At 37.7% G+C, this 22,943-nt stretch overlaps 1 protein-coding gene across 1 annotated transcript; it reads left to right on the top strand.

Moving 5' to 3' along the window:
• Positions 1–401: 401 nt before the first annotated feature.
• Positions 402–22,213, top strand: LOC140241953 (mRNA-capping enzyme-like). Its single transcript, XM_072321699.1, has 10 exons — positions 402–562; positions 3,249–3,324; positions 4,182–4,213; positions 5,333–5,432; positions 6,204–6,283; positions 9,240–9,286; positions 17,927–17,993; positions 19,118–19,164; positions 19,876–19,951; positions 21,364–22,213. Exons 1-10 carry the CDS (start codon positions 534–536, stop codon positions 21,860–21,862), a joined length of 1,053 nt encoding a protein of 350 aa, XP_072177800.1. The 5' UTR covers positions 402–533; the 3' UTR covers positions 21,863–22,213.
• The last annotated feature ends 730 nt before the right edge of the window (positions 22,214–22,943 follow it).

The following is a 22,943-nucleotide window of genomic DNA, read 5'->3' as shown; positions in this document are numbered from 1 at the left end:
AGGAAACTACTGCTGCTACGTAGTTCATGCTCACGGTACAGTACTGTCATCTCCAGCGGATTATCATCGCCACATTTTGCTGTCAAACGTAGGCCTGGATCACGGCCGGAAGTAGATCAAAGCATTATAGAATTGCTTAGATCTATGACTGCGGTTGTACTACAGTACTGTGGCGTAATTAATCCGTAAATTTATACGAGAGGATTTTTTTTTTCGAGCCAGGAATCCGAGGAGTTACAACACGGCACGGACGGCACCCGGCGGCCTAGGGCACGGCGGGTTTTCCCCACGTCATAGACGGTCTACATGTGTGTACGATTGAGTGCTTCACAATCACAGTGTTAAAAGCAGGAACTCTCTCCCCCCATGCACCATCAGGCATCAGACTCAGCTTCATCCATATAAATTTATATAAATCATAGTACATAGTGTTCAACTGTCTTCTCTCTGGGGAAAATTGTCACTAAAACTACAGAATCTAGTGGCGTGAAATACTGTCATAGGATAGTCTGTGCGTGGACTGCCGCATCATCATGCCTAAATCACACAAAATTCCAGACAGGTGAGTAGAAAGAGAAAGTGTGTACGCAGAACGGTAATCATACATCACAGTTACAGCGACTGGGCTGCGTATAGACTATAGTTAACACCACAGGGATCGCCTAACACACAAACTCACTCACTGTTCCACCCGTCCTCTGTATTACTCTTATGAGTCTTAACGGTTGGGATGTGTGTCTATGGCTGCGTTTATCAACTTTCCCCTGTTTAAACGGCTTTCGATAGCCCTTTCGAAAGCCCTTTCCGTAGCCCTTTCGAGAGCCCTTTCCAAAGCCCTGACTGCCTGTACTATTAATGTGCCGCTTGTTTTCTAAGAAGGGACGGCGAAAAGCAATTACCAAAATAAAGACATATCTTCCTTTGAGAGTGACGAGTCATGATGCAATGCCACATAAATCAATTGTCTTCCTATCTGTGAGGCAGCTCCAGTTTAGCACATACTTCAAATATTTCTGAGTGGCGGCATGCGACTTTGGCTGCATTTATCAACTCTCCCCTGTTTAAACGGCTTTCGATAGCCCTTTCCAAAGCCCTTTAGAAACGGCTTTCAAAATAGTTGCGTTTATCAACTCTCTTCGCGAACACAATTTTTTTAACTGGCCTGTCACTGCACAGCTGCATTGCGCAATTCGACCAGAGGAGAAGAGGTCATAAGGCGTGCCTGAAGTACAAGACTACAAAGCCGTTTCAAAACAGATCTTGCGTTTATCAACTTCCAAAAGGCTTTTACAAACAGGTTTCTGAAAACCTGTTTAGGGAAGCTGTTTGGATCGCCACAAATTTGGGGCTTTCGAAAAGGCTTTCCTAAAGGGCTTTCAAAACAGCTTTGTGTTTATCAACTCGTGAAAATTCCTTGAAAGCTGTTTGGATAACCTGTTTCTGCCGAGAAAGGAGAGTTGATAAACGCACCCTTTCGTAAAAGGCTTTCCTAAAGGGCTTTCAAAACAGCTTTGCGTTTATCAACTCGTAAAAATTCCTTGAAAGCTGTTTGGATAACCTGTTTCTGCCGAGAAAAGGAGTTGATAAACGCACCCTATAACTACACAGTACACTCACATGCACAGCCTGGCAATTTAGATCTAGATATCTACATGCTAACTACACGCAGCCGCTGTCGCGAAGCGACGCGGCTGCACCTGTATTCCTTCGCAGACGTTGTCATTTTTCAGTGTGGTTGTGCGACTCCTTCATGAATATCTTTATTAATCATGGAAAACTAAAATACAAGGAATTATCGTAATCTATGATAATCATTCAATAATCGGTATGCGATTTTTTGTTTAATTACGTCAAAAACTCACCGAAATTTTTGGCTGAAATCAGGTCTGTAAACGTCCTTATTGCTTGCTCTCCGACTACCTACGTTGTACGTTGTAGTATACGAGAGTGAATGCCATTCAAATAACACGCAGATGAGGAGTGAAGCAATAAGGACGTTTACAGACCTGATTTCAGCCACAGATTTCGGTGAGTTTTTGACGTAATCAAACAAAAAATCGCATAGGCCTACCGATTATTGAATGATTATCATAGATTACGATAATTCCTTGTATTTTAGTTTTCCACGATTAATAAAGATATTCATGAAGGAGTCGCACAACCACACTGAAAAATGACAACGTCTGCGAAGGAATAGAGGTGCAGCCGCTGTCTCTACAGCGGCTGCGTGTAGCTATCTACATGCATGCATAAAATGCACTCGATCACTGTCAACTCACTTTAAAATTCATAGGGTCCTGCATTTTTAATTTTGCAAATTTCATGAAAGCCTAGATTCGCAAAATAAAAATGTGTGTGAAAGTTCTTGCCTGTGATGCCCCATTAAGCTGGTAAAACCTTGACCGAAAGATTGGTCTGTATTGGTTGTCGAGGATATGTTCCGCGGAGACTACGTCTGGCTTCACGGATCCCCCTCCACTGTCTCCGGAGGAGAGCGATAACGTCAAAAAATAAAAGACTCCTCTGGACAGACAGATCTTTCTGTCTAGTAAAACATACTGTAAAAGTCTGTTTGCATTTAGTGCCAGGTGCAGTTCGTGAAAATTTCATGCCATGAAAAAGCTGTTGGCTCCAATGCACGCAAATTTCATACCGCAAATTAACTGCGACCAGCCCCAACGCTCCCACAGTATAACTGTGTACAAGGAGCGCTACGGATTTGACCGCAAATATACGTAATGTTTTACAGTAACCATACACAGGTCACAGCCCTGTTGCATGGCGTCTCTTGTTGTAATAAACAGTTTTACAATAACAGTAAATTAACACAAATGCCGATAATATCTATAGGGTCATAAAATGCACAATTGCCCACAAATGTTTAGAAGAAAGTGTGACTTCTCAAACAAACATTTGTTTAAGTATTGCCAGAAATCAAGTCTCATAGTTGTCCAGAAAAAAAAAGTCAATGTTGTTAAAAGTTTAGAATAATACCGTATTACGGCATCGGAGCATCACGTGATATTGCAGTGCAGGTGCTGCCTAGTTTGAGCATTGCATGCAGGATCCGTTTTGTTATTTTCATGTGTTCATTTGTGATCGAGAGCCTTATTTGCAAAAGTCACAAAAATGTCATGGATTTTGAATCAAAATTTGATGCATTTGCTGATGATTGCTTCTTGGAAAATTATTGACATTTTATTGATTTGTTCTTTCCTTCCTTTTCACACTCCCATCAATTTTAATAGATGGCGAGATTATGCACCATGTGGCGATGTCATCAAAGGGACAAGCATTATTCCTTTCAAAGTACCTTTAAAGAGGGTGAGTCAAATGCATCAAATAATTGACTAGTTTCAGTTGTAAACAATAAGTAATATTTGATGTGTCATGTGATACAAACAAAGTTCTACAGCCTTTTTTTTTAAATTTTGATTGAGTAAAATTGTGCTTTTCATTGTAAATTCTAAGTACCTACATTGTTGGTATTACAAAATGTAGGTAACATTGTAGTCATACAAGTACATACACGTGAATGGTCTTGTATTGATCAATGCATGATATCATTTCTTATCACCTGTTTATGGATTTGATGAATCGTAGAGTACATGTGCTTATTACAGGAATACAAGTGCATATATTTTTTTTTCTGTAATTATTGATATGTGACCCGCTACAACAAAAGGATCCTAAAGTCGCTGACGGGTGAGCCGAGAAAATCAAGTTTGAAGTCAGATCACCAAAATCTGTCAAAACGTTCGGATTTCAGTTTTAACATAATTTTGTAGTCTAATGTATCTTCTATCATTTTGCCAAAATTTCGAAGGTAAATGATCAAAGGAAAGGCCTGAAAATAGCATTTTTTCTGGGCCATGCTTAGCTCGCCCGTCAGCGACTTTAGGATCCTTTTGTTGTAGCGGGTCACATATTATATTCATCTTGGAGGGAATTAGTAACAACAATACTAAACCTGCCTTATTGTACTGCATAAATTTTGGTAGTTCAAACTTCAATGTAATATCATTACATTGTCTATGGGAAATGCGTGTTGTAGCAAAATCAAACTGTCCTCAGTGGATTAACTGTGAGAAAATACTGTTTCTTGAGTGGAATGGAAGATATTTTTTTCTTTTTCAAGTAATTGGTTCACAATATTGATGTTTCCTTATTCATACATTCAGGCTCTCTGCAGTCGGATGTCTACAGACGAAAGGTACATTATGTAGACCATACCAGTCACCACATGCATGTGTCAGTGTGTGTGTGTGTGTGTGTGTGTGTGTGATAGTACAGTGTATATATAACACATAACATTCATGTACATTTACATATTATGTGCTTTACAATGTATGTACCGAAGTTTTGTCAAAGTCGGGTCATTGCATACAGGGCCTGGGTACAATATGTGCCACACAAGATTTTACATCTTTGAGACAGCAAGTTTACTGACTGTACAACTATGTAATTTCCGAGGTGTTTATCTAAAAATTTATGAGCATGATGTGGAAACACATCAATTTTATTCACAATATGCCACACCTATATGAATTTGCTTAAAATGCCTCCAAGAGGAAAAAGTAGCTACACTTGTAGTCCATGAACAGTTCTTAATATTTCTGTGTTGAATTTCACTCATGTGTGTCACAGAGCAATGAAGTTATGATTCTTTCTACCTCTTCAATATGACAGGATTTTGTTGTGGATGCATCTCACAGATGTAGTGTGCAAGTATTCACAATTTACTATACTGTGCAGAGATTGTGAAGAGTGAAAAAAGAGTGTATAAGTCACAACTAAATAACCCCAAACTGATCAATGATTATCACAAGGTTTTGTTTTCTTGTCTGTAGCATGCCCAGGGGCGGATCCAGGAATTTCGTAAAGAGGGGGCGTGTTTACAAAAATAAAGGGGGGGCGCACGCACCCCTCCCCCCATTTTTTTCTTTTTATTTCTTTTGTTTCAACAAAAAATAAAGGGGGGGCGTGCGCCGGTTGTGGTCCTCCCTGGATCCGCCCCTGATGCCTGAAGATTGTACACTTGTATGAAAAAATAATATTTGAAAAGCAAATGCCAGGATACATCAGATACTTACATTATGTAAGCATCTTTCTGCATTGTATGAAACTTGTTTAGTGCATACTCTGCACTGTAAGAGCTGGGCTGACAATTACTGTACAAATTTGTAGGAATGACAATGTAGAGGAAAATGCCAGAGCCACAAGTCTGTAATTTACACATTACGACATAGCTTGTATAGATCATGATGTGAACAGCCTTGTGTTTGAGAGTTGCCAGGTGATCAAAAGTTCTACTCCCTTGACCTCCAAACAGCTTCACCCCGGCCAATTTACTGGACATCCTGAAAGAGAAGAACCTTCGGCTGGGGCTGGTCATTGACCTCACTGCCACCACGCGATACTATAACCCTCAAGTGAGTACCGGTACATGAACACTGTACATCATCAAACAACACCAAACTGTATGTTTGGTGTATCAACATGTATGTAGGTTGATAGATTAGTACACGTAGATGCCCATAAAGAGCATGAATTAAACATACAACAGAAAGAGAGAGACAAATATTGTTATTCTGATGAACTTAATGCTGTTTTTTTTTTCTCTCTTTTTTTTTTGGGGGGGGGGGGATGGCCAGTTTATCAAGCTGTAACTTACAACCTATGTTAGATGTTGTATGGTTAATTCTAAAGAAAAACCGACACTGCTCCACATTGTCGCCATTAGGTGGCCATGGGTTTCTGCAGGGTTGCAGGGATGTCTTGGAGATGTTCTGGACAAAATTTGTCTCTGCAGTGTGGCTGTAACTGATAAAGACTTTACGGAGACATCGCAGAGATATCTCTGAGACCAGCTGAAGACCGGAAAAAGTCTATGGGAAAAAAAAAAAAGGAACATGTTTGATTCTCCCGCAACTCAATGGAGACCTGGCTAGTCTCCAGGAGATGTCGTGGCAACCAGTGAGACTCGAGTTACTACCAGGTTGCTACCTTGTTTCCAGGACTGGGATCCTGTTTGTGTATTATCCCAATGACAATGTGAGATACTGGAACTGAGGTGGTCAGTTGCTCCTGGATAGACCATTGTGGATGTCATGAAAGACCCAAGCATGTTATAACCTTTGCTGTTCCACTCTGCCCCATCAGAACTCATGAAGCTGAAATTTTTGTGTGTGATTTCTTAACAGGTCTTTCAGGAGAACGACGTGCAATATGTGAAAATCTTTACCCAAGGCCACGTAGTGCCTTCAGATGATGTCATCCAACAGTAAGTATCTACCCCTGGTAGTCTGATCATGTAAAACCAGAAATATTCGCGGCATGAAATTTTCGCAAGTTGCCATTGGCAGCAATCAATGCATAGTGTAGACAAGGACATTTGCATGCATTTTAATTTCATGACTCTTCGCTCCTAGAGCAGGAAATTTGCAAAAATATCAAGCACACAGAAATTGTTAGTTTTACAATAGATAGCACCAGGAAGAAGGAGAGAATAGCAGATACACATGGCTGTAAACTTCCCAAGTCTACCATAAAGCAAGATATTTTCATTGCATTAATTTTTTTGTGAACTGGAGCCGACCACCTTTCTTATTGCATTAAATTTTTGCAAATTGCCTCTGGCATTCAATGCAAAATAATTTGAATTTTGCAAATCTTGGCTCTCGCGATATTTGCAAATAAATTAAAATGCACACAAATATTCCTTTTTTACAGTACCTGATGGTTCATTTTGCAGTGATGTGTATATATATATATATATATGTATATATATATATATATATATATATATATATATATATATATATATATATATATATGTATATATATATATATATATATAAAATAGCATACATACTTATGATACAGGCCGGCAGTGCATGACAAAAGTTATAGTGCACGCAAAATATAACGATTGAAGACGATAACCCACTATCGATTTGATATCGGTTTTTGTTCCCTCATTTTAATCATCGAGTACTGAATCCCGCACCTCATTGACGCGATTGCGCCACAACCGCGATATGCTCGATATTATCGTTATTCTCGATTCTCGCTGACTATGCCAGCAACTTATCTGTGTGGGACTAGACTTTCAGCGGTAGATTTAAACATGGAAGCTGAAATGAACAGGTTCGCTATTTTTACAGAGACTGATCTATATAAACAGTATCTTAGACAATAAGGACATAAAGGATGCCATCAAATACGCCCTACGAATTTATTTTGGACTCCTACTTTTCCGAAAAAGGAATCAATCCGACGGATATTGAGCAAGTCAACCCAAGATTTGTGCCGCTTTCTCCGTACATTCTACGCGGAAGTGCGCCGTGGAAATGGGCAGCGTGTGTACGGTAGACTATACGCTTAAGCGCCCTTTGATCACGCTACGCTATGAACTTTTACTACGACATTCACAACACACTCTCGGAATCCACTTGTGTAGCAATGGTGACTTCAATGATGCCTGGCACGAGCCTTGTGTTTAGATCCCTAATCCTACAAAACATCATCTAGTCCTGGTCCTGGACCCACAGTGCAGTAAGTAAACTTAGGGCGTCTAACGTGTTACTGCTAGTGCTAGATCCATGGTAGACCTACTGTATTGTAGGGTCAAGTGTTAACTAACGTTAGCTCTGTCGCTCGTAAGTGACGTAGGTCTAGTAGTATAACGTTAGGCCAGGGCCCCTAGACCTAATTCTGTCGTAGGGCCTAGAAATCGTTAGATATAACCACGTAGACCCTAGACTCTATAGTTGAATTTGGATCTTCAGGATTTTGTCTACACAGGTTCAAAGAAACTGGTATTATTGCTTGTCTAGACACGTGTAGAGTCTTAAATGATCTAGCTAGGCTTTCGTATTTTTTCAATTTATTTTGCCTGGGTATGTATGCTATTTTATATAACACATAGTGCATGACATCTTATTGCACTATAACAAGTACCAAGCACCTCCAAATTCTGAATTTGCCCTCAGGCAATTATATTCAATTCGGCCTGCGGCCTCATTGAATATAACTGGCCTTCGGGGCAAATTCAGAATTTGTCGGTGCTTATATTGTTATAGTGCATTCAGCCTCATGCACTATGTATATAATATAAGACCAGGAGATTGAAGCTTGTGGAATAGATACAGCCATTGAGCATACTGTTACGTCCTTTTGATTCACCAAGTGCCTACCTTTGTTCTATTTTGTTCTTTCATTCAAGCATTTAGTGCCCAAGGCATAATATCTTAGAGTTATCTGTATATTTATATACTCCTAAATCTTGGCAACACAGAGAAAATCGGTTAGTGTCCCTGATTAATTGTCAAGGTATGTACATGCACAAGTTGTAAAGTACATGAGGTTTGTTTACACGGAACTGATTTGGGGCATTATTTTCAAGGGTAAGGGTCAAACATTACTACATGATGATGTACAGTTTTGCTTCTAGAATCTTATTTTCAAGACATAACTTCAGCCAGGAAAATCTTGTGAGAAATTAGGTTGGTCAGAAAGATAGAAATTAACATGGAAATCTGTATATTTTGCACAATGGTGAAAGGCCAACCCTCAAAATCAAAGGTGAAGGTGACTACTACATCAAAATGTGAAGGGAGTACCATACTTGGTGTACAACACAGTGATTTGAGTTTGAAAGCGGAGACATTCCAGGCAACGGCATGATGCAATCAAATTGCTCCATCTTTTATTTCAGAAGTGAAGCAGAAAGTCAATGCGCTGTTTGATATTGATGAAGTTTATGTGTGGTTATTTTGCAGTTATCATCATCATCATCATCATCATCATACCAGTTTTAATCTTGGTCTGTCTCTGATAATGGGGTGGTGGCTGGATTTACCTCACAGAATCTTGCACCTTTCTGCAATCTCTCTCGTTTTGGGGGCATCCTCCTTTCTCAAGCCAACCTATCCAAGCTCTTCCTCCGTCTGTCTCATCCACGTTTTCTTTTGTCATCCTTTTATGGCTCGTTCACTTTAAACTTTTTGAGCACTTTCCTCAGGACATCATCCTCGTCCTTCTTCAACGCATGCCCATACCATCACACTCCGTTTGCCCTTTGCCAGCTGTTCCACTGATTCATTTGACCTATTGTAATCTCTATTGTATTCAATCAGCCATTCTCCATTGTTAAAATCTTTATACATGTTTCAGATTTTAGTAGGCTGTCTGCAATGTACCAATCTCAGTCTGTCAGTGTGTCATCTTCTTTTCAGGTTCACATCTGCAGTAAGCGACTTTGAGCAGAGTAATGATGCAGGCAGTAAGTACTTTGACTTATGTGATCCAAACTCTACATTTTATGTTGATTTTTTTTTTTCTTTGGTTAGTTTATCATTTGTCTTTTAAAACATGGTAAAAACAGTCAACTAAATGGATATTAACATCTAGTTTTGTTGGTATTTAATGTGTGTTATGGATAAACAGTCTGTAAGATATGCAGGTAAAAGAAAAAACAGCTTTGACGGATGTTTTAACCCGTTTAGGACGGTTTGCTTTGGCGAGCGAACACCCCCACAGACGGACAGGTTTTCCAAAATCGAGCCCGAACCGAGGGTTACTAAGGGGGTGTGACTTACGGTCCCGCTTTACCCAATCATCAAATTGCCGTGTATGCGGTGTAGGAATCCGCTTTCTGATTGGATGAATAACGACCGCTCATGAATAATAATATCGGTTCCCTTTGCTATCTGGGTTCGCGCGCGCGGTTTGAACTTCACGTACTGTACGATCGTCAATTTACGTTCCCTCGTCAACTCAAATGAATAGCGTCTTTTATTATTGGGCACCAGGCTATGTCGAGGGTGTCGCAAATTTCTACTACATAATTGTCTTGAATTTACTGATTCATGGAGGCAATCTTTTATGGAAACTGTAATCCGTTGATCACAAGCCTTCAAAGTCTTTCAATGAAAAGCGATCGATCGGAGGATTGTGTACAGGCTTGCGTATTTCCATTTACATGACTGTAAGACACGCCAAGTAAATCTCGTATTGTGGCGATATCAAAGGCACACGAACCCACTCTTGACTTCCTGTTGTTCACAAAATTCCTTACCTTAGCTAGTCAATGAATTTTGGAAACAGAAGGAAGTTTATTCATTGTATACAATATTTGAAAATCTGTTACACCTTGTTTGTCCCCGCTACTTGTATCCAAATACAAAGCTCGCGTGTCTGTAACAAAAGCACGTGGCTTTATTTCAACACTAGGCAAACCATCAACGATGTAATATTACAAGTAGAATTGGTGATACTGATTTATCAAAGTCGAATTTCGTAATAGAATAACGTCCACTTGAGTTTATTTCTTGGTTCTGTTTCAGTAATTCCCATAAAATTGACAAGAGCCTGGAATATGTTCAATATTCAAACAAATCTTTGCATCTTTCTAACTTTCTTTGAGACAAATAAAAATGCATAATCCACGCTTGCGCGATACCTGCCATCCCCTGAAGAAGTCTGTATAAAGAAGTTTGCTTTCTGAAATTATCAATCGTGACTACCTACAAATTTCGATCGTGCGACTTATGATAGGTTTTCATTGGATGCATACAAGATATCACCGAGTGGATTTGTGAGTTTATTATCGGGGTTTGATGCTGCTATTTTTCTGTGCGATCTTACAATTCCTTTACAACTTCGACGTAATGTCGGGAAGATAATGATTATTCACTATGTATCAAGTGAAATGAGATTTCACACAGTGATACAAGACATATATTTAATTATTATAAAAAGTAATCACCAACCTAAATGAGTATCGTTATTTCTTACATAGAAAAAAAACAAAACAAAACAACTAAGAATAAAACACCGGTCCTGTTTAAGCCAGTTGACAGAACATGTATGAGCTCTTCAGATGAAACAGGGGAGTCTATACGATGAGAAGAGAAAAAGGAGAGAAAAATAGGCTGGTCATCTAAATTTTGTTTGATTGACGGTAGATAATCTGAAAAGATTTTTCAAACGCAATGTAAAATTATACAAGATGAGGTTTGCCTACAACCTGTGTTTTGGTAATATCTTTCTACGTTTTATATAATACATATGTATATATATATATGCATATATATATATATATATATATATATATATATATATATATATATATACATATATAAATTTTATGGGCAGAGTATCTTGGAGAAGCGATCATCACCATCAATGATAATATTCAGTCTACAGGTTTGTATATGGGAATGAAGAAGGGGATAGCTGGAAAGGAAAGTGATGAGATGTAATGAGATAAAATGAAGGAACACTAAACGAGACAAATGTATTACAAAGGAAGAGCAAAACGGCAAAAAAGGGCAAAAGGGTACAACATTATGCAAAGATTTTGCAGTCATTTTTTGTGTACGTTTGCCTTCCAATTTCGTAGTTACGTAATTCAGAATAGCCAACAAAAAAAAGAAAAAAAGATAGCGCCATGAAGATGTTCATTCAACCTCGTTTGCCTTTCACTATGTCCTATCACTTCAAAAAATGTAGCGTTAGCACAATTCAAATTAGAATTCCCATCGAGAATTCAGATTCGCATCAATGTGAGAGAGTATCTTTTCAGACAGGGTCGCAGGTGAGCATTTCCGAGTTCGTCGGAGAAGTTCATTCATATTAGAAACAAAAAGGTTGACCACCCGCCAGCTGAGAGAAGAAGACGACATGACCATGGGAGAACGGCGAGCACATGTCACACAATCTTGAAGGTCTAAAATCATTACATCACTTCAGAAAATAACGAAAAGATGATATGTCTGTTGAAATAAACGACATTTCTCCCGACATTCTTCGATTTCTCATAACAGACGGTTAATTTTGCTGAAATGATCTTCTCTTATGTCATGAGTGTAAATCAATATTATTTTGTTTTATTGTGTATACCAGTCATCGCCCGGTAAAAGACAGAAAATGAAGTACTATTCTCATTCAATAAGCATAATGTATAAAGGAAACGAGCATTTGCTGCAATCGTTTATGAATATGAAAATGCTTCAATGCGATTTCACGAAGTCTAAAGGAATGAATGCAAGAAGGTCTACGTAAATACAGAGATGTATAATACAATTATTATAAAAAAAAATACGCAGCCACGATAAGTGCATAAACCACTTCAATAACAGCATGAAAACATTTGATCACATCAATATATGAGATGGACAAGAACATTTCATGCTTTTATTGCTCGAAATTCCTTGCTCCTAAACAAAGTAGAGTGTTCAATTGAAGCGACGTGTTATCACATCTCCGTCTCTGGCAAAACTGAATCATCACTTCGCAAATTTGGAGTGCTTTCTACAAGTTTACGTAAACAAAGTTTATTTTTTTTAGGCATGAGTTACCATATTCTACTGATTATAAATCGATTGAGCTACAAAACGGTAGTGCGTTGCTAAAACCATTATAACTCAATGATCGCGAAATCATTTGACTTGTGAACTTCCGAAAGAGATGGACTGAAAAACCCAGACTTCTAAACGTATGAATAATTGACAGAGCGACTATAACCGAAAATTAGCATATTATGTAGAATTCATACAAAACTAGAACCAAAAAAGACTAAACAGTCAACATCGCCATTGTCGGTATCGTCGTAATATGGGATGTAATTTTATTTTGACTGCCTCTTTGAAATGCTGCAAACATCAAATACTGAACATCATAATTTTTATTTGTGAATTCTAAGCGTATGAGAGAGAGAGAAAAAAAAAGACAACTTCTGCCGTATGTCTTGTTTCTCGCTTTATTGCAGCGTATGTGGGTACCCGGTAGGATGAGAAAGCTTATGTTGGTTTATCAGCATGTGCGCGCCTGTAAAATGGCTGCGACTGGCTGGAATGCTCCCCAGGGAGTGGAGAATGAGCACTGTTAGTGCTGGTTGGAACTAATGTATCCAGTGACCGGGGTAATAATAGTCTGTAAAGCGCATTGAAACCCTGAAGTGTGTGAAATGCGCTATATAAAAACCAGATATTATTATTATTATTATATGTCATTGTCGAAGTTTAAATTCTGTAATACCGTCATGTTCGTAACAAGTACATGAGAACTTGCACATTGGATTTTCAACAACCATAAAATCATTGGGGTCCGTAAAAGCGGTTACGTAATACATACGAAGCACATCACTATAGTGCATTCTATGGACCGGTGCAGAATAAAGAGACTGTCTGTAATCGGCCTTTGAACTTCTCTATTATGCTCATAATCCCCGACTTTTCGGATGGCGTCTACGAGTGCGTCTTAGGAATGTTTTTGTATCAACATCCTGTCTATTCAAGGAGGTACAATGTAACCTGATACTCTGGCCACCTGGTGTATTCAAAGTGTTCTTGCCTATAACACGCGCACATGTTACGCTGTGTTTCACCATGATGAATGTAATTGTAAGACCCCATAGTGGCAATATCGGCTCTTGCATTGTATGAAAATGATGACTATTATACAGTATATCCTCTATTTGGTTCGTTGGCCGAGTAGATTTTTTGAACGATCTTATAACATAATCACGCTGTCATTCATAAGTATGAGAGAGAGAAAAAAAGCTTCAAGCAACATCGAAGTTGAGTTTCTCAAACCAATCTTCCATTTGAGTTTGTTTCTTGGTTTTGTTTCAAAAATTTTCATAATGTTGACAAGAGCCTGATGGGATGTTCAATATTCAGATAAATCGTTGCATCTTTCTTGCAATCTTTGACAGCTAATGGTGACTAAACCTGCGAACTCCATGCATTTTTGTATAAAGACGTTTGCTTTGTGAAATTATCCATCATGACTGCCTCCAGATTTCGACCATAATTATATGACTTAGGTTTCCATGAGATGAATAAAGGAGATCAACGAGCGCATTTGTAAGTTTACTGTCGGGTTGTATGTTGCAAATTTTATGTGCAATCATGATTCCCTTACACTCTACCGTAATGGCGGGAAGGTATTGTTCACTGCACATCACTTGAAATTAAATGTCACACAGTGATATGATAATCATTCAGCAAACGGGATAGATTATTGTGTTATATATATGAAGAGTTTGTTTGCAAAAACCGATAAGTCCATCTTTGTCAAATGGGATTTTTTGAACGATCTTATAACATAATCACGCTGTCATTCATAAGTATGAGAGAGAGAAAAAAAGCTTCAAGCAACATCGAAGTTGAGTTTCTCAAACCAATCTTCCATTTGAGTTTGTTTCTTGGTTTTGTTTCAAAAATTTTCATAATGTTGACAAGAGCCTGATGGGATGTTCAATATTCAGATAAATCGTTTCTTCTTTCTTGCAATCTTTGACAGCTAATGGTGACTAAACCTGCGAACTCCATGCATTTTTGTATAAAGACGTTTGCTTTGTGAAATTATCCATCATGACTGCCTCCAGATTTCGACCATAATTATATGACTTAGGTTTCCATGAGATGAATAAAGGAGATCAACGAGCGCATTTGTAAGTTTACTGTCGGGTTGTATGTTGCAAATTTTATGTGCAATCATGATTCCCTTACACTCTACCGTAATGGCGGGAAGGTATTGTTCACTGCACATCACTTGAAATTAAATGTCACACAGTGATATGATAATCATTCAGCAAACGGGATAGATTATTGTGTTATATATATGAAGAGTTTGTTTGCAAAAACCGATAAGTCCATCTTTGTCAAATGGGATTTTTTGAACGATCTTATAACATAATCACGCTGTCATTCATAAGTATGAGAGAGAGAAAAAAAGCTTCAAGCAACATCGAAGTTGAGTTTCTCAAACCAATCTTCCATTTGAGTTTGTTTCTTGGTTTTGTTTCAAAAATTTTCATAATGTTGACAAGAGCCTGATGGGATGTTCAATATTCAGATAAATCGTTGCATCTTTCTTGCAATCTTTGACAGCTAATGGTGACTAAACCTGCGAACTCCATGCATTTTTGTATAAAGACGTTTGCTTTGTGAAATTATCCATCATGACTGCCTCCAGATTTCGACCATAATTATATGACTTAGGTTTCCATGAGATGAATAAAGGAGATCAACGAGCGCATTTATTACGAGCTACAATTATTACATCACTTCAGAAAATAAGGAAAAGACGATATTTTTGTTGAAATAAACGACATTTCTCCCGGCATTCTTTGATATCTCATAACAGACGGCTAATTTTGCTGAAATGATCTTCTCTTATGTCATGAGTGTAAATCAATATTTTCTTATTGTGTATACCAGTCATCCCCCGATAAAAGACAAAAACAAAAATGAAGTACTATAAGCATAATGTATAAAGGAAACGAGCATTTGCTGCAATCGTTTATGAATATGAAAATGCTTCAATGCGATTTCACGAAGTCTAATGGAATGAATGAATGTAGGCATACCTAAATGCAGAGATATACGTAGACATTAAAAAAAAATACACAGGCACGAAAAGTGCATAAATTACTTCAATAGCAACATGAAAAAAATTTGATTACATCGATAAACATGAGATAAGACAAGAAAATTAATTTCATGTTTTTATTGCCCGAAATACCTTGCTCCTAAACAAAGTGTTCAATTGAAGCGATGTGGTTATCACATCTCCGTCTCTCGCAAAATTGAATCACCACTTCGCAAATGTGGAGCGCTTTCTACAAAGAAAAAAAAAAGAAAAATCGGTGTGTTTTTTTCGGTATAAGTTGTCATATTTGACTGATTATAAATGGATTGAACTCAATGATCGAAAAAAAAAAATGACTCGTGAACTTACGAAAGAAGTGGACTGAAAACACCTCAGACTTCTAAATGTATAAGTAATTGACAGAGCGACTATAGCCGAATATTAGCATATTATGAGGAATTCATACAGAACTAGAACAAAAAAGACTAAACAGTCGACATCACCATCTTCGGTATCATCGAAATATGGGATATTATTTTATTTTGACTGCTTCTTTGAAATGCTGCAAACATCAAATACCGAACATCATAATTATATCTGCAATTTTTTGGCGAATGCTAAGCGTATGAGAGAAAAAAAAATGCCATATGTCTTGTTTACTCGCTTTATTGCAGCGTATTTCGTTGTCGAAGTTTAAATTCTATACATTATGTTGGTTACAACACATGAGAACTTGCACATTCGCTTCTCAACAACCATAAAATCATTGGGGTCCGTAAAAGTGGTTACGTAATACATACGAAGCACATCACTATAATGCATTCTATGGACCGGTGCAGAAAAAAGAGACTGTCTGTAATCGGCCTTTGAACTTCTCTATTATGCTCATAATCCCCGACTTTTCAGATGGCGTCTACGAGTGCGTCTTAGGAATGTTTTTGTATCAACATCCTGTCTATTCAAGGAGGTACAATGTAACCTGATACTCTGGCCACCTGGTCTATTCAATTTATATGAATTTACGACTTCAATGAAGTAGCACAATCGACTGCGTTGTTTGTATGCAGTACATCCCCTACTCGGTTTGTTCTTGGCCAAGTGGTTTCTTTTTTTTTTACGATTTTATAACATAATCAGAATATTATTCATGACGGTAAAACTCTTCAAACAACTACAAGTAACATCGCTGTCATGATAACAAACAGACACAAAAACATTCACACACATCACATGCATGCAGGGACACGCAAAAGATTTACTTTTGAATTTATTCAATTCGCCGAGTTTTGGCAAATCCCAGGACTCGGCAGCGGAAGAAGAAGGCCAACACTTCATGCCAATAATGGTAAGCAGGTTGTCATGCCGAGATGGCTTTCATAGAAGATCCATAAGTACGACATTGCATTCCTGATATAACACGAAGTAGTATGCTATTTACTTTATCATGTAAATGTGTGCTAATAAGGTAGGTGCGAGCACGCAACGGTCTTGACCGCCGCACGCACGCTTTTCACTTGATTGTGACAATTTGCATACCGATGCAAATGAGATCGCCAGAGCGTGCGGCTGGTCGCTCGTCATTGGTCAGTTTCCCGACCGTTGCGAAGGTCTGAATGTCGTGAAAATTGCACTCATGTTTGTCAATATTTTGCTTGTTTATAGACATAAGATATGACCAATCATCACAAAATGTTCACAGATGGCAACTTTGATGTATGTAGTCCCACAAAATATAAATCATTTTCAACATAGGCATCGTATTGTTGGTGAAATTCTAAGTTTAAAAATGCGTGTTCATTTCACTCTCTCAGCCCGAGTATACTCGGGACCAGTCCACAGCCTGGAAAACGTCAGCCCGAGTATACTCGGGACACGTCCTAAACGGGTTAATGTTTGATATTAAAGATGCCTGGATCCAAATCATCTGCAATGGTTTGCCAGGAATTGCTCTTCCACTTTTAAGAAGGTGAACAGGTGCAACTCCTCAACAGTGTAATATACTATGTAGAATGCACCTTCCTGTATTATTGCCTGGGGTTACATATCACCCTGGATGGCAAGACCTCGTATCTCAAAATCAATAATTTTTAAAATAACGAAAAAATACTTCTTCATTTTTACAGCATTTTCACACAATAATATGAATGTTGCTGTCAAATAAAGTATTTTTTTAATCACATTGATACTTTATTGTTCTGTTTTAAAACTGACATCAATATTTTTGATATTGAAAATTGGGTTTGGAGCTGTATGTCCATCTAGATTCTAGGTCTTATTATCTCATTGATGATATGTGTGTCTTTTGTTTTTGCACTGTGGAATAAGCAACATTTACGTTGTACTTGGGTTAAAGGATAAAAGAACTCATGGCCACCATCTAGATGGGTGCTTCTCTAGTCAGATAGAAGCTGTTGAGTGCTGGTTATTGGGCACTTCAAACCAGACTAGTAGGCTTCAGGAAAATGTCTGTGATGCTTTACTGCTTTGATAAGATACTTACAGAAGTGGTAATGTGTTTTCCATGTGTTTTTTTTTTTTTCAGCTTCAGATTACGTTATAGGAGTCCACTGCACGCATGGTGTAAATCGCACCGGCTATCTTATATGTCGGTGAGTAGTATGCATTTTGTCCTATTTAAGTCAATTCTTTCTTGAACTCACTGAGCTCTGAAGAACTTTTTTTTTTGGTAGTTTTGAATTAGTTTGTCAAACAACATTGCATATTTCTAAAGTGTAATTCTTAAATAGCACACATTTCATCCACTTATTACTGACATAGATTTTAGGTTAATATTCCTAATGCCTTCTGAAAGGGGTAAGCCAAGTGCGTTTTCATTATGCTAGAAAAATTAATACATGCTCTGTTGTTGTTTTACTGTGACATCACAAATTGCTATAGTCTTTTTATCCTGCAATGACAGTTCCGAAACTTTAGAAATTCATTACTTTTGTAAGGTTTGCCAGATTTTCCTCTTGCTTCACTGTGTTCTACCAATATTTCTGCATTCACTCCATCCATATATTTAGGCTTATTTTCCTTTTAATTATGAATGGAACCTTGGAAAATCATGAAAATAATAGGTTGACTCTGATGTGACAGAAGTGTTAATGGGATTGTGGAATGTGGGCAGTTATTGCACACACTCAACAATCACATTCAGGCCCCTTTTTTCTCTCTACAGAATGAACATACAGTAGAAGTTATCAGTAATACATTCATCCTTGCCTTATTCAACCCTACATACATTGTAAGTTGAAAAATTGGTCAAGCTGGAAAAAAAATCTGCTTTGAATGGGAAACATAAACACTCCTATCAATTTCATTGTGTTAGTTGAAATTCTCGTAAAGTCAAAGGATATTTTATTCCTGGTCCTTTAGGATACAACTCAGGCAAGGTTGACTGTATAATATTTAACTACTGTAAAAGTGAAAATTTTCGCGATGTTGACTTTTTCACGCTTTTCGCGCAACCAGAAGTTAGCGTGAAAATAAAAGCACACAAATGGTTTTGCATGCCGTATGTTCCAGTACTTGATGTCTTGATTTCACGTAATTAAAAACACGCGAAAGTCTTCTTACATGGCCAACCACAAAAAATAAGTTGCGCGAAAATATCCACTTTTACAGTAGATGACATGATGACATAATACACTTTGTATATTACACATATCTACTGTTTTCAGTTAGAGTATGGATATTTTCTCAAGAGTTCTTCCATTTTCATGTCTTCCAGATATCTCATTGAGCACAAAGAATTTGAACCTGCCAAAGCAATAGAAGGTGAGATGACTGAGATCATACCCTATGTGTGGAATAGAGATTATCATTTAAGGAGCTTGATGATTTGGGAAAGGGAACAATTGCTATCTGTTTAATGTTAGTATCATGACAGTGAAAATCATTTTTTTTTTTTTTTGTATTATACATGTACATGATTCTGTGTGTGCAGCTCTATCAATTGACAAAAAAAAAATACTATCATATTTAATTTATTAATGTTTCTTCTATTCTAGTAACAAGCTATTTTATTAACCTATACCTCAAAAACACTTTTCTATACTTGGAATTCTTAAGTTTGCATACAATGTTTATTGCTATGTCAGGCAAACCTTGAACAAACTTCAGGTTGTCAAGAAGAACGATTGTTAGAAAGGCATGCATTAAATATTGAATATGATAGTGAACTTGTTTATTGTCCTTAATATGAATTGTGTGAAATATGTTGAAAATAATATAAAATGGCATATTACGCATAATTATGGTCATACAATGTAATTGATGTAGTAATTACTGCAATGCTTTATTGTCTCTAACATCCGTGTTGCATACTGTGCAAATGTGTGAAAATCTGACTCCTGCGATTTCAATAATTTATAATGTGCAGGGCAGGCATTCTATATCAGCTTGTTGCTTGTGTGTACGTTTAGCCAGTTTAATACTTCACACTCATAATTCAGTCCATGTGTCAATTTGGTGTCTTCCACATTGCAGCCTTCGCCAAGGCCAGGGGTTACCCCATCGAGAGACAGAACTACCTGGATAGTTTGCTCGGTCTAACAGAAAACGGGTAGGGGACCTTAAAGTGTACATGTTACTTTGTGTCAGTGAGTGTGCAAAGTTTGTGCTTCAGTTTGATTCAGATAGTTGTATAGGCTTGGGTGAGACATCCTTCTCTACAAATTTGTCTTCTCCTTGAAGAAGAAGAACAACACAAGAGATCTGACTGAGCTAATAAGACGTTGAGATTTCATGCACAATTCTGTAAGTGCTCAAGGCCCAAACACCCAAACTCACTTGAGGCAGACTAAAATTTTGATTATAAAGAAAACCAATTAGCAATTTGTACTGCAACTGATTCCAATAGGAAAACTTCAGTGCTGAGTTACTTGAGTATCTTGGACTTCAGCCGCATGGGACAGAGCCATCAAAATCTGAACACATCACCATTATTCTGTTAACACATCTTTTTGGAATATATGATGAAAGTCTGTTTGTGATATGTTGAAATCACATTCAACAAGTAAATGCACAGTTTATTAGTTATTTAGATTGCAGTCACATGTAACAGAGACATGTTTTGTAAGTGTATTGTCTTGTGCTGTAATACACACTTGTACAGTCAATTCTGCATAAGTCAATCTATATGGGACTGGGGAAATTGCATCAACTACACTGTACCACAGGCAATATTTGACTTTTGTGGATTCAGAGGAAATTGTGACTTCTTGTTTTCAGCAACTTGGCTTATTACTCTTTACGCCATATATTTCCCAAGGTGTTTATTTTTGAAATTTTTGTGAGTCAGGTGCTATTCACGAATTTAACAACACACAAAATTATTCACGCTGAATTGTTGTGAAATGCAATTTGTGCCTGTGCTTTTCTCCGTTCATTACTGAACTCCATGATCGTGAATTTAATCACTCAAGAAATTATTGAGATGTCCCAATCCGTGAAAAATTAGACTTGCTAAACATATGTCGTTTACAGTATTTGACATATCGTCGCTGGGGTGATAAGACCTTGTATCTGACATTTTGGTGAAAATGACGTTTTTGGATTGATGGTCAAATAATGGGTAAAGTGATGTCCTGTCCAAATCCCAACTGTCTAACTCCAAAAATAAAGCCACCATGGCATGTCAAAGGAAAGGCTTTCCCATTCGCTACAGTGCTTTGGCCGCCATGTTTTTTGGCTCTCCTGAACATTTGACATTTTGTAGATATGAGGTCTTGTCGCCCCAGCGACGATATGCACTGTCAACCTATGTGGAGTCTACTGTAGGGTGTTTTGTATTGCTTATATGCATGGGTAGATAATTATTTTTTTAAGTTATTACCATAGAAAAGAAGGTTATTTAGCTGAACTTGTGCTTTTCAATTGCTACTGCAAAATTAAACGTATATGAACTGCCTTTTATGAGATTCCGGTGATTTGGCACTCTCAAACAACCCACATGTTGCTGTTTTAATCTTTCAGAGAAACAGTTCCAACAGTGAAGTCTAATGAAGAGGATGTGGATAAGCATGTTCACCACCATCCTGAACTCCAGTCTGAGCAGGACAAACGCCCTTATTCTACAGAATGCAGAAGGGATCACAGATACAACTCTGAAAGGGACACACAGAGACATCATAATCCTTGGCATTACGGTGCAGACTGGAACCCCTACTCAGACCGGCCACAGTGGAGGGGTTGCCATGACGACCGCTTCCACTTCAATCACTATGATCCCTATGGTAATGCCGGCCAGTGGGACCACAGGTGGAGGAGTAGTGAGTCGTGGGAGAGCATGAAGGCCCGGCGGGGGCAGTACAGTGGTAGGAATGGGACCAGGAAGCACAGGGGATACAGGAGTAGGAGTCCCCATGGTAACTGGAACTGGCACAGGGGCTATAATAACAGGAGCAACTGGCACCATTACAACGACAGAGAGCAGAGGACTTACAACAGGCATATACGTTTTGATGAGGATTAACTGTTAGTAGCTTTTCTCAACTCTGACCTTCATAGTCATTTGATGTCAGCATGAAATCAGTGTAGTCACTGGTCACTATTATAAAGCAGATTGTTATTCTCCCAAGAAAAGATTAAGGTTTATAGATCAGGTCATGTGTCTTCTCTGCACGGTAAATTTTCTTCCTGTTTATTTTATTTCATTTTCGTCCTTTTTATTCTCCCAAGAAAAGATTAAGGTTTATAGGTCAGGTCATGTGTCTTCTCTGCACGGTAAATTTTCTTCCTTTTTATTTTATTTTATTGTATTTTCTTCCTTTTTATTCTCCTAAGAAAAGATTAAGGTTTATAGGTCAGGTCATGTGTCTTCTCTGCACGGTACAGTAAATTTTCTTCCTGAAACAATGTAGTTGTGTTTGTTTGTTTGTTTGGTTTTTTTTTTTTTTCATGTATTTTTTTTAATGACTATTTTCATTGGAATTTTTCATTATAAGTGTTTTATTTTTAATTGATTTGGGGCTTTTTTCATTTGTTTTATTTTGTTTTTGCCTGGAGGTACCTACAGCTGTAATCCTTAGTTTTGCTTCAAATTTCAGATTGAATAGTGAAGATTGAAATGTGAATAGAAGAGAATAGAATAGAATTTAGAGCCTACATCCAATTATGTTATTCTTCAGTGTAGTAGAAATCTCCACTTAACTCTTTATTTTGTTGGATTAACACTGCATATTACAATATCTGTTGTTCTCCAAATCTCCATGATTAGAGAAGTCGTACACTGAGGGGTGTGTAAAAATGTTCATCTGCAAACTTGAAGTGGTTTGTCTCGCATCCCTTTTTACAACTGAACAATCTTAAAAATGTGACTGTGATGGCATTGCAGTTGTCTATTAAAGCACTGCTTTGGTCATACGCTGTCTCTTTTTGCACGGAGAGCTGTAGAGAAACTCAAGTACTTATTCAAGTTAACGTCTAGCAAAAAAGTAGGCTCAAATAAAAAGGACAGCTTTCCTATCATCGGGCTATATAAAAGAGTGTATCATAAAATTAACACGCCATTTTATTTGCATTGATCATATTTAGCAGTATCATTGCATAAGGAG

The sequence above is a fragment of the Diadema setosum genome, chromosome 18 (assembly GCF_964275005.1).
Source record: "Diadema setosum chromosome 18, eeDiaSeto1, whole genome shotgun sequence".
Taxonomy (NCBI): domain Eukaryota; kingdom Metazoa; phylum Echinodermata; class Echinoidea; order Diadematoida; family Diadematidae; genus Diadema; species Diadema setosum.
Note: the sequence above shows the minus strand (reverse complement) of the source record. Positions and strands in the feature narration are given on the sequence as shown.

What these genes read in the sequence shown, in the direction of transcription:
- LOC140241953 (XM_072321699.1), top strand. Translation starts at nt 534, where the DNA reads ATGCCTAAATCACACAAAATTCCAGACAG. An exon ending in TCAGATGATGTCATCCAACA is followed by an intron (nt 6,284 to 9,239) that starts GTAAGTATCTAC and finishes TCTTCTTTTCAG; the next exon opens with GTTCACATCTGCAGTAAGCG. An exon ending in ACCTGCCAAAGCAATAGAAG is followed by an intron (nt 19,165 to 19,875) that starts GTGAGATGACTG and finishes TCCACATTGCAG; the next exon opens with CCTTCGCCAAGGCCAGGGGT.